Source organism: Lampris incognitus, chromosome 11, assembly GCF_029633865.1.
Source record: "Lampris incognitus isolate fLamInc1 chromosome 11, fLamInc1.hap2, whole genome shotgun sequence".
In the NCBI taxonomy this organism is placed as follows: domain Eukaryota; kingdom Metazoa; phylum Chordata; class Actinopteri; order Lampriformes; family Lampridae; genus Lampris; species Lampris incognitus.
In genome coordinates this window covers 41,977,297-41,992,671 of record NC_079221.1, presented here as the reverse complement: position 1 = coordinate 41,992,671, position 15,375 = coordinate 41,977,297, and the positions used below count along the sequence as shown (strand labels likewise).

General features: G+C 44.0%; 1 protein-coding gene across 1 annotated transcript; it reads right to left on the bottom strand.

The window, feature by feature from the left end:
• Nucleotides 1–782: 782 nt before the first annotated feature.
• Nucleotides 783–15,046, bottom strand: LOC130120382 (histamine N-methyltransferase-like). The gene is given in 8 exon segments (XM_056288930.1): nucleotides 783–839; nucleotides 841–1,120; nucleotides 5,484–5,597; nucleotides 6,174–6,231; nucleotides 6,436–6,543; nucleotides 7,704–7,742; nucleotides 13,748–13,955; nucleotides 14,999–15,046. Coding segments are annotated over 8 exon segments (912 nt in total).
• Between the last annotated feature and the right edge of the window lie 329 nt (nucleotides 15,047–15,375).

Sequence of the window (15,375 nt, the reverse complement as noted above, 5' to 3'; positions counted from 1 at the left end):
ATCAAGGTCACTCTTGGCAGAATACAGAAGATCAGAATATAGGATTTGAAAAGTGCAGGAAGGTCCTTTCTAGTATGCATGGTCTCATTACAAAATAACTTCAATATGTTTTTTATGACTTTATGAATGATATTTGAAAATAGTTTTTCAGCAAAACAAGCTAATGTAATGACTGCTGGGCCCATGGAGCTCATTCGAGACATGTTTCATTATTACGAATATCTGGGTATGTACAGTGATATTTATAGGCATATGGAGTTTAAGAAGGTATGAAGCGTCTTCGTGAAATTTTTATTTCAAAACCATAAAATAACGTATCAATGGTGCTGTACTGGATAAGACAATTACATTGGTTTATTAAATCACTAAAATACAATTTCGGACGCTGCAAACTATATATAAAAGAGAACAAGTTAGTCACAGCTTGAACTTCCAATCAAACAATCTAATTTTAAGAAGTAACAAGGAACAGGAATGAATGTAGATCAATTTTACCCGTTTTACAATTTTACCCCTTTACAATCCTGAAATATTAGTATGCACATCTAGTTCCTCATACATGGAAATGTCTATGTGGTTGGTGATATCTTACAAAAGCAGATGTGCACACAATCTTTGTATAAAATGGCAGATGACAACCCACTCTCAGAACAAGCAAAGCGGAACCTGATCCGGCCCCAACTCCTCTCATAAATTAACACGGGTCATTTTGCAGGGATCACTGTCATTATGAAAGACTTTTACCCATGCAAAGTGGCCACATATTTCCCGGGTGAGTCGACTCAGGCGTGAATAAGAAAACGGGTCAAACTACAGTCAAACAGCACCCTGCCGTCTTTTCATGGTGCTGCACTTGTTCTTCGGAAGGTCCAAGATGCCTTCTCTGAGCTCCGGGATGAACGACTGGGGGAAGTTCTCTTGATCTGCCATGAAGTCCAGCAGGAGCTCACCCTCCGGGATAAAGCAAACTGAGATGTCGACGGTGCTGTGCCCTATGTGCTCCTCGTACCTGAGACCCAGGGCGTTAAGATGGACTTTGATGTCTCCCGCTGAGAAGTAATTAGAGATGGATTTGGTGCAGGGCTCCTTTCTGTTAGTCTTCCACAGTACGCCCCAGTTGCTGTTGGCCGGATATGAGTTAAATTACACAGCCAAAGAAAGCCAAAGCGCCATTGAAGAAAGGGAGTTTCTTGGTCACCTTATAACTCCAAATATCTTTGGTATTTGATTGTTTGTTTTATATTTTACTAGCTTTTGTTCTGTGCCATGTTGATTTGTGCCAGGCTGTTGTAACAATGCAATATCCCTGCTTAGATTACAGCCATTAAGTAAGTAAGCAAGCAAGAAAGTAAGTAAGTTAGTAAGCACTTAAGTTAGTAAGCAAGTAAGCAAGCAAGAAAGTAAGTAAGTTAGTAAGCACTTAAGTTAGTAAGCAAGTAAGAGAGTAAGCACGTAAGTAAGTGTTTGTTTTATGTTTTACTAGCTTTTGTACTGTGCCATGTTGATTTGTGCCAGGCTGTTGTAACAATGTAATATCCCTGCTTAGATTACAGCCATTAAGTAAGTAAGCAAGCAAGTAAGTAAGTAAGTTAGTAAGCACTTAAGTTAGTAAGCAAGTAAGCAAGCAAAAAAGTAAGCACGTAAGTAAGTGTTTGTTTTATGTTTTGCTAGCTTTTGTACTGTGCCATGTTGATTTGTGCCAGGCTGCTGTAACAATGTAATAATATCCCTGCCTAGATTACGGTCATTAAGTAAGTAAGTAAGCAAGCAAGTAATGCTGCGTCCCAGACAACTCGGAAGTCGAGATTTTCCGACCTCCTACTAGAAAAAGTACAAGGGAACGCCACTCAAAGTCGGAGTTCCTACTTGTCAACTCGGGGCAAATCCATCTACCCCGACTTGGCGGAGAAGCATCTGTCTGACGTCACACAACAATGGCCGCACCCGTGGAGGCGAACAGTGTTAAGGGTAAACCATCAACTAAAAGGCAACGTAAAGTATATTTGCCTGCATTTAATTAGAATAAGACATACTATCATATAGGAAAACCTGTTCTGCGTGTAAACTGATGTCACCATATAGGTAGCTGGTTACGTTAGACAGTCTTTAAAAGTTATCTTCTCTGCACAAAAGTTGTTCGGGAAAAACGTTAAAAATACAAAAAGGTGTAATCACTGGGAAATATACAACAGTTACTGACTTCGTTTTACATTTACTTTGTTTTCAATGTCATGTAATTTATTTCCTCTGTCGTAGATTTCAGTCAATAGGGGAAGGGGGTATGATTTGTTGACTACTGTATATTGTAGCGAATTGGGGGGACGACGCAACCACAGGAACTGCCGCGGCCGGGAAGCGAACCCGTATCGCCCGCACCGCAGGAGACGTCGCTAACCGCTCGACTAAAGGGTCAGACTCACCAGCGTGTCTACTTATCCACCCACGTTACAATATGTATTGGTGAACGGAAACTTTAGATCCGTTTCCAAGTATAAAAGTGCCGTAAAAAAATGTATAATGGCGTCTGTTACCTCATGCGTCGTTTTTCCTCCTGTTTCATGTGTAACCGAGATTACTGACCCGGCCTCTGTGGGATTCGATACAGGGTTGTACTGCACCACAGGGCGACGTCGCTAACTGCGCGGCTAAAGGGAACTGATTTTCTGGTCATCGGCCAGTGAATCTTTTTGTCGTCTTTTTGTGAAGAGACTTCTGAGGAGCTGCACGCCTCGGGACACTTCCGGATCCCGCCGCTGCCACCAATGTCTTCTTCTTCTTTCAGCTTGCTTCCTTGCTCAGCGGTACCCTGTGAGGGCACAGGACCGATGGTGGCCGTTGTTAACCCGGGCCTCGACCGATCCGGCGTGGAGCCTCGACCGATCCGGTATGTTTTTGTCAATCCGCATAATGATTTGGCGAATTTTACGTTGGCTGCCCTTCCTGACACAACCAATGTAACCGAGCATATTTTCCGCCCGCTGCGGGATTCGATCCGCTTGGTTGTACTACACAACGACGCAACATCGCGACGCTAACCGCTCGAGGAAAGGGGGGCAACCCTCTGGCGACCGGCCAGCGAGTCTTTTTGTAGGTTACACATGCAAGTAGGCTGGACTGCTGACAGTTCAATCGTCTGTGCACCTGCGACAAAATCACCAGTTTGTCACGCCCAGCCATGCTTTTTGTTGTTTACGTTTGGCGTCGTGCACCTGGAACGCTTGGAGGTCGCATATTGGAAAGTTCCTTCCATCCATTATCCAAACCGCTTATCCTGCTCCCAGGGTCGCGGGGATGCTGGAGCCTATCCCAGCAGTCATTGGGTGGCAGGTGGGGAGACACCCAGGACAGGCTGACAGGCTGCCAGGCCATTACAGGGCCCCCCTGTGGACAATTTAGTGTGGCCGATTCACCTGACTTACATGTCTTTGGACTGTGGGAGGAAACCCACGCAGACACGGGGAGAACATGCAAACTCCACACAGAGGACGACCCGGGACGACCGCCAAGGTTGGCTCGAACCCAGGACCTTCTTGCTGTGAGGTGACCGCACTAACCACTGCGCCACCCACTGGAAAGTTCACCTGGGAAATTCCCACTTCCGACTTTGAATAGAACGCAGCATAAGTATATGTAAGTATCAAGTAAGTACGTACCTAAGTAAGCAAGTAATTAAGTTAGCAAGTATACAAGTAAGCATGTAAGTAAGCAATTAAGTACATAAGTAAGTACGTACATAAGTAAGTAAGTTAGTAAATAAGCAAGTTTATTTACTAACTTACTTACTTATTTACGTACATAAGTTAGTCATCTTGAATGGGGAGCTAGATATAATTGGGAAATGGGTCGTTGAAAACAAACTGATACTTAATGCAATTAAAACGCAAAGCATTATGTTTGGTTCAAATCATTCTCTTAGGAAAGAGCCAGAGCTAAAACTCTTTATGAATTAAACACCAATCCAACAAGTAAAGGAAGCTGAGCTCCTGGGCATCATTCTCGACAATAAGCTGTCCTGGTCAAAACACACGGACACTGTTGTAAACAGAATGGGTACGGCACTGGCAGGGGTAAGGCAATGCAGCAAATACCTTACACCAGAATTGACTAAAATGGTAATAAATACTATTTTTCTCTCACAGCTTGATTATTGCCAAATAATATGGGCGAATGCCATGAAAAAGGATTTATGCAAACTCCAGTTGGTACAGAACAAGGCGGCACGCCTTGCTCTCCAATGTCCATACAATACGAACATCAACAGCATGTGCTTCTGTCTACAGTGGTTAAAAGTTGAGGACAGAATGAACGCTGCACTTCTCTCTTCAATATGGAAGGTTTTACAATACAAAACTCCATTATATCAGTACGATCAGTTAAAACACAATTCAGAATCATTTACATATGCCAATAGACAGGCAACAGAAGGCCGGTTTTCACTTGCTAAGCCAAACACTGGTTTTCTGAAGCGTCCGGTAGAATACAGATCAATGAAAGCATGGAATTCCTTACCGCCGCCAACGACTAAACTCACACAGAGATCAATGTTTAAACCGCAGATAAATAAACACCTTGGAATGTTATATTTGTAGGATGCAAAATACATGGTCATACACACACACACACACACACACACATACAGGACGCGGTAAGGTTTGATTTTAACTAAATTGTACAGCCTGGATGGTCTCAACAGTTTGCACATTGGAATGATTTATGTACATTTCTTTGCTGTTGGATGATGACTTATGTGTACTGTAAAGTTTAATGTAGGTTTTGGCTATTTTTGTTTGTTTTGCTATTGTTTTCCTTGTCTTGTTTTTAAATGTATGCATTAAATGTATGTATATATTAAATGTATTGTTTTTATGTGGACCCCAGTAAGACTAGCGGTGCTTTAGGGCACAGCTAATGGGGATCCCGATAAATAAATGTAAACATAAACATAAACGAGTAAGTATGTATGTACTATATAAGCAAGTAAGTAACAAAGTTACATAAGAATCTATCTATCTATCTATCTGTCTGTCTGTCTGCCTATCTATCTATCTATCTATCTATCTATCTATCTATCTATCTACCTGTCTGTCTGTCTGTCTCTGTCTGTCTGCCTATCTATCTATCTGTCTGTCTGTCTGTCTGCCTGCCTGCCTGCCTGCCTGCCTGCCTGCCTGCCTGCCTACCTATCTATCCATCCATCTATCTATCTATCTATCTATCTATCTATCTATCTATCTATCTATCTATCCATCTATCTATCTATCTATGAACGGTACGGGGTGGAGGCACTGGATCAGACATAACAATGTTAACAACATTGACCTTTGACACAAATGCTACAGTTCAAAACAGTGTGGTAACATATGACAGAACTGTATCCACACATATTTCTAAAGCTTACAGCGGTTAACTGTTGGAAACGGCTGTTGATGAATGTAGACAATGCAGTCTACACTACTGTCATAGTGTTTTTACTGTGCATACACACGCCTGCTTCCTGCACCGTCAGCAGCCTGCTCCTGCCTTTCAGAAGGCCGTGGAAGAACCTGAGCGCCGCAGTGTAGTCGTCCACACAATCGAGCATCGGTCTCACTTCAGATCTTTGCGGGTTTGTACACCACAATAGTGTGTGTGTATGTGTGTCTGCGCGTGTGTGCTTGTTGACACTAAAATGTGTTTCCACAGCATTTTTACAATTTTACAACTTCCTCTTTAACCAGAGCCTGCTAAACATTCAGTGGTGTAATTTATACAACTACACAATCAGTGTAGTGTGACGGTGTACACGGCCATCCTACCTGCATCACGCGCAGGAAATCAGATCTTTCGAGTTCCGCTTCTCCTCCACCTGCTGGTCCTACACCCCCCCCCCCGCTCCGCTCGCCATGGGATGCCACGCAGATTTGATCTTCTGTAACATCTCAGTCTTTTCCACCAACGCTGCAGACTGGATAGAGAAACAGCCAGAGATAGGCAGACTGTTGGGCAGATTTGTTTTTTTTTAATATATTTTAAATGTTTTATGAAAATGAGTCATGATATAAACACACCAAAATCTGACCAAAAAAAAGAAAGAAAATCCAAAACACAAAAAAGTAAGCATAAAACAAAGATCATTCACTATTATTAAAAATAATAACAATAATTTATTTGTAATTATTTGCTATACAACTGACCTTTCGCAAAGCACCGCCCCAGAGCGGTTCTTGTCCAATCCTACCTTAGCAACGGTTTCTATGTGAGGGAGATCCGTCAGGCTTTCAACGGACAGCAAAATGCCGAATTTCGACCATTTTAATCGAGAGCGCTTCCTAAAATGTGAAACCAAGTACGCCCACTAGTACACTAAGTGAAGTGTACTAGTGGGATGACACGTGTATTAGATAGGTGAAGTTGAGGAATGAAATGAAATGAAAGGGTGTTTTAAAACGGAGGCACCTTGGAGTTTTCTTGTCACTTCTCTGCTGGGCTCCATCCTGTCAGCGGTGATGGAGACAGCAGGGCGGGTGGACCGCAGGACCGATAGCATCCCAGCATCCATCTCCGCTGAAACCACCGACAGAGCCATCAGCACACAGCATCCTGCTGTTTTGCTGCTAGGGTCTGAAAACCCACTCAGCCAAACATCCATTTCACTTGCAATTAAGCAGTTAATTTGTTGGAGATGAAAATGGATGTTGTTCGTTTGCTCCAACTCAAAGGCTCAAGCGTCGTGAAAAGCCGTAGTACCGGATGTGCCATGAAGAGCCATGTGCCTGTGGAAGTTCAAACTAAACATGACCTCTCATTCTCTCATCATCATCAGCCGCTTCTCTGGGGTCGGGTCATGGTGGTAGGAAGCTAAGTAGGGCACTCCAGACGTCCCTCTCCCCAGCAACGCCCTCCAGCTCCTTCTGGGGGATCCCAAGGCTTTCCCAGGCCAGATGGACATGTAGTCCCTCCAGCTCCTTCTGGGGGATCCCAAGGTTTTCCCAGGCCAGAATGGACATGTAGTCCCTCCAGCTCCTTCTGGGGGATCCCAAGGCTTTCCCAGGCCAGAATGGACATGTAGTCCCTCCAGCTCCTTCTGGGGGATCCCAAGGCTTTCCCAGGCCAGAATGGACATGTAGTCCCTCCAGCTCCTTCTGGGGGATCCCAAGGCTTTCCCAGGCCAGAATGGACATGTAGTCCCTCCAGCGAGTTCTGGGGGATCCCAAGGCGTTCCCAGGCCAGAATGGACATGTAGTCCCTCCAGCGAGTTCTGGGTCTACCCCGGGGTCTCCTCACAGTTGGTCCTCCTGCACCAGTCTGCGATGCCAGAAGTCGGCATGCCCCGGTCCCCGCCTTTGCCTGCCACCCGGCCTGCGTTGCACCCTACCCCAATGCTCATCCCCGCGGGTGGTGGGTCCAAATGACCTGTATTGGGTAAATCCCTTCAGGATAACACCCCCTGTTGTTCATGCTCAGAGTCATTTTAAATGATCAATAATAGGAGGTATCATACGACCTAAAAGCCAACCACTGTAACCATGAAATTCACTCTGAGCCTGATTATTAAAGGCCGGTGTGAGAGCTCAGACCCTCGTATGAATGAAACAACAAACACCCCTGACTCATGCATATACACAAATACCCCAAAATGAGTCCAAAACTAAAATGGAATCCTCTTCAAACATCCCAGCACAAAAATAATGCAGATGGTAATAAACAATGATTTTATCACTTACCTCCACCACTCCCTAAACCAAGGACATCGTCACCTGCTTCTGTAAAGCACCATGAGACACAACTAACGACCAGGACACTGGAAAAATGAATCTACTGCCATTTGTATTATCTTTAAAGCATTGTGTACTTGGTGAAAAAGTATTTTCTGGGCGCTCCGGTTTCCTCCCACCATCAAAAAGACATGCATGTTAGTGTTAATACTCCTGTCTGTGCCCCTGAGCAAGGCAATGGCAAGAGGAACTGGAGCTGGTCCCCGGGCGCTGCACGGCGGCTGCCCACTGCCCCTACCTGCACAGCTAGGATGGGTTCAATGCAGAGAAGGAATTTCCCCCATGCACGGGGATGAACAAAGTAGTTACTCGGGTAACGCCGTAGTCTGCCATCCACCGACTCACCCTCTTTTGGGAAGCCGTCATGTTCACATCTGTGCTCGGATTGTAAGCGATGCCTTGCATGTAACTGGGGCACAGTATTGTCCCAGAGGGAAAACAGCTTTTCACATTAACTCACAAGTGATTAAAACGTTCATCTGAAATATTTTCTAGCATGTAGAATATTAAGTACACACATACATACATATATATAATATTATATTACATGTGTCTTTACAAAAGAAGAAATAGCAATGTGATGAAGAATAAAACACATTTAGATGATGGTTTCAGTTTAAATGGATAAGCTGTGGATATCATTTCAAATCCTTTCCAAATTTAAAAAGAACTAAATGCATTGAATGAAGGGAATAAGAAAAATAAGATGAACTATACTGTATACTATATATATATATATATATATATATATATATATATATATATATAAACAAAGCCTAATGTAACCATAAGTTAAGATAAAATTCAATTTTTTTTGTGACGTGGGTGATATGCAACTGCGCTGACTTAGTCTCTGTTATTGACACAGTTTATTATTAACTGACTGATCTTTTTTATTGTTTTAATTTATTTGTTTTTTTATAGTTATGGTATGTTTGTTTGTTTGTTTCCTTAGTTTCTGTAAGTTGCTATGGGGTTTACCAATAAGTCAATTGTCACTTCTTTTTTACAATGTCTCTTTATAGAGGGAATATATACTTTTCTACTTTCTGTAAATGCTCTGATGACACAATTGTATATTTTTTGCAAAACCCAATAAAAAAGTAAAAGCATAAATTACATTGAGCATAAAGCTTGTCAGCGCAGCTCTTTGGCTCCCTTGGCTGGTTGCTGCTAATAAAAGTAAGAATGGCCTCGTGGCCTCGACTGAAAGCCTTGGACATGGCGGCCTTGGTAGCCGGTCTGTCCCACCTCGCCACTCATGACTGGTTACCTGCAATTCATCGAGCATGTTTTGTTGGACATCGTAGAAAGTGCATTGTCTACGCACACCGTAACCGACTACCACCCCGCTCATACTTGTTCTTTCAGGAGACGGTGTCTTGACATAACTGCAGTAAAGGCCAACAGACGACTTCATCGTCCCCGTTAGTAGACATCCACTAGGTGTCTGCTTCAACGGCCACGAGTTACCGAATCTAAACTGTTGTATGACCGGCTGCACATCCCTTTTTTCCACTTGAGAAGGAAATGTGACTTTAGAAGTTTTAGGAGTTTTTTTTCTAACTTTTGTCATTTAACAAAGCAGCCCCTGGCTAAATGTGGGATCTTGTTGAGGAGTGCAGGGGTCTGGATTCTATCATAACAATCACTTGGTGCAGGACAGAAAGCCAAATGTGACATAGCAGTACACACACACACACACACACACACACACACACACACACACACACACACACACACACACACACACACACACACACACACACACACACACACACACACACACACACACACACACACACACACACACACACACAAACCAAATTACACACAGAAGGGCCGGGACTGAACCAAGGAACGACTTGCTGTGTTAAGCATTAAGCTATCAAGTGGCCTTCAGCGGCTATTATGTCATCTTCAGAAAAATGAATCATATTTATACTGTTAGCACGACAGTCTTTCAGAATGTACCTGATGTGTAAGCTTGTTGGAATTGTCTATAAAGTTGTAATTATTTTCACATAATGAGATACCTGGTCATGGCCTACACTGCCTGATGAAAGGCCATGTATTATGAATTAAGACCTACGCGGCCTTAAGAGGGGGTGTGTAGGCCATAGTTCTCAGCTACACTCTCTCACACACTATTTAGGCCTGCGATAGTCTGGTGGTCTGTCCAGGGTGTCTCCGCACCTGCCGCCCAATGACTGCTGGGATAGGCTCCAGCATCCCCACGACCATGAGACCAGCATAAGCGGTTTGGATAACGGATGGATATGGATGGACTTACTGTGCTGGAAAGTCTTAAAATAAACCAGCAGACAGTGCATTTACTGAACAAGTTAACTATTTTAATTGTTTTTGAACTGTGCAAATGATTAAACCAGTAGCGTGAATTTGTCAGTCTGTTAACATATCAAAATATTTTGTGTTTTTTGGTGATTACTACCGATACATATCACACACACACATGTATATATATATATATATATTTGTCAACCTGTCGTGTTTGTCATTTGAAGCGCTCTTGGGGGCCCCCGCGCCAGCAGGGGGCCCTAGGCGACCACTTAGTTCACTTATGCCTTGGGCCGGCTCTGCCCACTAACATGGCTTGGTTATCGTAGGCACAGGTTAGCCAGGTTCCATCTCTCATTTCAGTACATAAAGGGAGAAGGGTCGGCTGGGCCGGTCCCTGGGGTGCTCTCTGGCCAGTCTGCCCTCCTCATATCCGGCGTATTTTAAACTTTTATCCCCCTCCGTGAGCTCCAGGTGGGGACTGGCCCTAAAGTCAACCTGCATGCAGAGGCCTCTCATCGGCCTTATTTCGTTGAAAATCCCAGTCCCATCATATCCATCTATCTGTCTGTCTATCTATATGCATACATATATCCACAAACTCAACCTTAGTATTGTTAATGTCATGGCAACGGCCGGAGCGGAACCAAGAGGCAGTTCAGAGGCAGCGGAATCGTTAGCTGCCGGGAGGGTGGATTTATTAACAAAATTAAACAAGGAAAAACAAGAATAAAGTGTATTGTGTATGGTGTGTTGTTCGTGGGATGTATGTCTAAACTATGTGTGATGACCAGCGGGTTGTGTGTCTCAGCTATGTGTAAATATTTACTCTATACATGTGGTGCGGTATGTAAATGGCGTGTCCAATGTATGACATGTGCGTGCCGGCAAGGGTGTCCATGGTCCTTGATCCAAGAGTAGTCCGAGTGTGGTTTTCCAGGGTTCGTAATCCATAACAGAGAGAGAGAAAATTTGAATTTTAAAAGCTCTCTAATTTACATAAAACAAAAAACAAAACAAGAAAGATATCCATTTCACAACATCAACACGAGCAACTCCTTCACATTAACACATCCAGAAAAGTCTTCCTTTCTTTTTTTGGGACAGTGGTCCAAGTCTCATACTCCCGAAGGGTGAAAAGAAATATGCAAAAACAGAATGAAATACTAGTTGCCTCTCAATGACTGAACAAATGGCTTTATTGAAACACCACCGCGAAATAAATTCATCCAAGTTGTTCATTAAGGTGAAGAAGCTGAAGTCCACTCGGACTCTCGCCTTCACCCTTGCAACGAACAAATCTCCCTCCGAACCATTGTTAAATCAGGCTTTTCCTGCTCCTATAAATCGCAAACTTAGCTTGCCCCACTACAAAATTTAGCAGCTGCCACTTTTCCCCATCCTTCCTCTTGTACCCAGCACCAAAGATAAAAACAGTTTCATTTCATCATTCACCACAGCGTGAGAATATGATCTGTAGAGCTTCAAAGAGCACCTGAAGCCTTTCACATTCCATGAAACAATGACAAATTGTCTCTGGCGACTGACAGAAAGGACACTAACAGAAACAGTTGGGTTAATCTTAGAGATGAAACTGTTGACTGCCAGCACTCCCTGAAGGATCCTCCACTGCAAGTCACCTGACCTTTTGTTCAGCAGGGCTTTATACAGCACCCTCCACACTGGTTTACGATCATCTGCCACTTTTAGCCTTGTTCTCCATATAGTGTCCTTTCTCTCATTCAGTGTTTTCTCAACACCACAACATTTGTACAAGACCTTACTATCTAACATATAAAGGTCCATTTTAGTAGCCAAATTTTGCACCAGCAACGGTCTTGTTAGACGAGTTTGGTCTATTTGGAGGCCCAATTCGGGGAACGGATCTCCATTATCAAGAGCCTCGGTTCCAATGGCATGGTCATGCAGCATGACCAGTCCCTCCCTGGTGAGTCTTCTAAGCCATGCATTCAGAATGTCTCTGGTGTGTCTGCTTGACCTCAAGCCCAGCAGTGAAGCCGTTGCGTCTGTGTCAAGAAGCATTGGGCCTGCAGCATCCACAATGTGCTTCAGCTTAACAGTCCCAGCTGAGCATAGTCTCAGGTTGAGACCTGCTGTCATCCTGAACGTCCAGTCTGGCCCCATGGATTAGGGGTTCTTCCAGAAGCCAAAACAGAGATGCTGTAGGCTCTAGTCTGCACCACTTGAATAGAGTCCAAGCTTTAAACAATCCTTGATAGAAGGGTGACAGGTCACGCATGTTCTTAAAAACACAGTCTGTTAGAAACACAGATGCGCCTAGACCCAAACCCTGTACCTTCTTTAAAATAACACTCATGAGAGGTCTCCACAGCACATCATCAGTCCCTGTGAGGTAGCACTGCATAATTTGTAGTCTAAAGGCTGCTGCTCTGCTCTCCAGATGCACCAAACCCTGCCCTCCCATCTCTTTTGGTAGGTATGGTACATTTTGTGGTACCCAGTGCAGGTTATCCCAAAAAAAGTTCACAAAGATGGACTGTACTTTTTTTAGCAATCCGGCAGGGGGCTCCAGAACGGTTAGCTTGTGCCAGAGGGTGGAGGCTGCCAAGTTATTAACAACCAAAAGCCTTCCCCTATAAGAAATCTGTGGTAACAGCCATCTCCACTTCTGTAATCTCCCCTCCACCCCCTCCCAGTTTTTCCAAACCGTCTGGTCATCATCCAGAAACACTCCTAGGTACTTGAACCCCCCCTTTCCAATTTAGCCCCTCTGGCAGCTGAGGGAGACCTGCAGACCACTTTCCAACCGCTAAGGCTTCGCTTTTTGCCCAGTTTACTTTAGCAGCTGAAAGATTCCCAAACCTTTCCACAAGTTTCTCAATCAGATCAGCATCATCTTGACTTTTTATGATGATAACTGTATCTGCATACGCAGATAAGACAACTCTTGTGCCAAGATCAGGCAAACACAGACCACCAATAGAAGAGCGAAAATTGTGTAATAACGGTTCAATCGAAAATGTATAGAGCATTCCTGACAGTGCGCAGCCTTGTCTTATACCTCTACATACTTTGAAAGGTTTACACAAAACACCATTAATTTTCAGTACACTCTCAATATCTTTGTACAAAACCTTAATCTTGGCAACAAGTCCAGGGCTGAAGCCAAACCTTTCTAACACCTTCCAAAGGTATTGGTGCTCAACCCGGTCAAATGCCTTTTCCTGATCCAAGGAAACCATACCAGCACCAATGCCCAATGGACCAGAGACTTCCAAAACATCCCGAATTAGTGACATTGTCAACAATGGACCTCCCGGGCACACAGTAGGTTTGGGGCTGATGGATGACTTGGTCTATCACCTGCTTCAGTCTGTTGGACAGGACTCTGGAGAGCAGTTTGTAGTCTGCACACAGAAGAGAGACCGGGCGCCACTTCTTCATATCTTGCATGTCGCCTTTTTTTGGCAACAATGTCAGAACAGCTCTCCTGCAGCTCTGGGGCAAGAAGGAGTCATTAAAACATTCAGTGAAGACCTCAATGATGCCATCACACAGCTCGGACCAAAAAGCTTTGTAGAATTCCGGCGGGAGTCCATCAATCCCAGGGGCCTCCCCCCCCCTGCATGCTCTGCAATGCTGTAGACAGCTCCTCTGCAGTCAGAGGACCCGCCAACTCCTCGTCATCTCCTCTGAAATTCTGGGCAGCCCACTGCAGAAGGAGTCAAATGCCCCTTCATTTTCAGTGTACTCGCTGCTGTACAGAAGAGAGTAAAAATCTACAGCTCTCTTCTGGATCTCATTGGCCGTAGTCAGCAGGTGCCCTGTTGATGACTTTTGGGCGTGAATGAACCTGCTTTGTCCATTCTTCTTCTCCAAGCTGAAGAAAAACTTTGAAGGCGAGTCCATCAAGGCGGCACTCTGAAAACGAGACCGGACCAATGCCCCCTGTGCCTTAACACCTAGCAAGTCAGCCAGCAAAGCTTTTTTGGACGAGGTCTTCAACACAGCCTCGGTTTCCTTTGGACCCTGCGGAAGTCTGCAGCTCCACTATTTCAGTCTCTAGATCCCTCAGATCTGGTAATGTTACGAGAGACATTGAGAGTGTGCTGTTGACAAAGCTGCTTGATCTGCACTTACCCATAATCCCATCACTGTTTCAAAGATGTAAACTCCCCCTTCCTAGTTTTGAAAATATCCCAAACAAATTTAAAGGTTTCTTTAAAGCGTGCATCTAGTAGCAGAGCAGTGTTAAAATGCCAATAAGCAGACTTTTGCTTTATGTTTGCAATGAAGACATTGCATGTCACCGTTGAATGATCTGAAAAACCTACGGGCATAATCCTGCATTCTTTAAAGATACTGAAATTATGCCTAAAAGAATAGAAACGATCCAGCCGTGCCATAGTAAGAGATGCTTCTCTACTATGAACCCAGGTGTACTGCCTGACATCCTCATGCATCTCTCTCCACACATCAACCAAACTATGAGTTACTATCAACTGCTTGGTTGCACATCTGGAGGCAGCATGGGGTTCAATATGATTCCTGTCCATGTTGTCATTTTCTGTGCAGTTAAAATCCCCTCCCAGAAACCGAAACTCTTCAGGTTCACACTGACTTAAAACTGCACTGAGGTCAGTTAAAAACTGAACTCTGTCAGGCCCTGCATTCGAAGCAAACACATTTACAAACACCAAAGTGAAGGACTCATATTTGGCTCCAACTACCATCAATCTACCCTCCACTATTTCCTCAACCACATAAGATTGTGGTAAAGAGTTTTTAGAAAAGAGGAGAGCCACTCCTCCAATACATTTACTCAAGTGGCTTAGGACAACATCACCATCCCACTCCTCCTTCCAGTCAGTGGCATTCATTATATCACTGTGTGTTTCCTGGACAAACATGACGTCAGTGAGCTTTAGTTTTGCAAATTCGAAGAGACATGCTCTCTTTCTCACATCTCTTGCTCCATTCAGGTTAAGTGTTGAGACACTGAAGTTGGCCATCGAGACTGATGAAAGAAAAAAACAACACATGATAAAAGAACAACATTGAGCAGAACGGGAAATGACTCGTCTTATACTGCTTCTGACTCTCCATGCGGTTATTCCTGTTTGAGCTTCTGAACCATTTTCCTCAACCTGTACACCTCCTGCTCAGTGTAGCCCCATTCTTCTTTCTTCCTCATCTGAGATTGAACAGAGTGCATAAACAATTCTTTGTCGGCAAAAAAAAAAACTCAATTTTGACATTCCTCAAATTTTTTGTTTTTTTGCAAGAAATTCTTGATCCGGCAGGCATCATAGTATTCTTGATTCGTCGCCCCTGACAACTG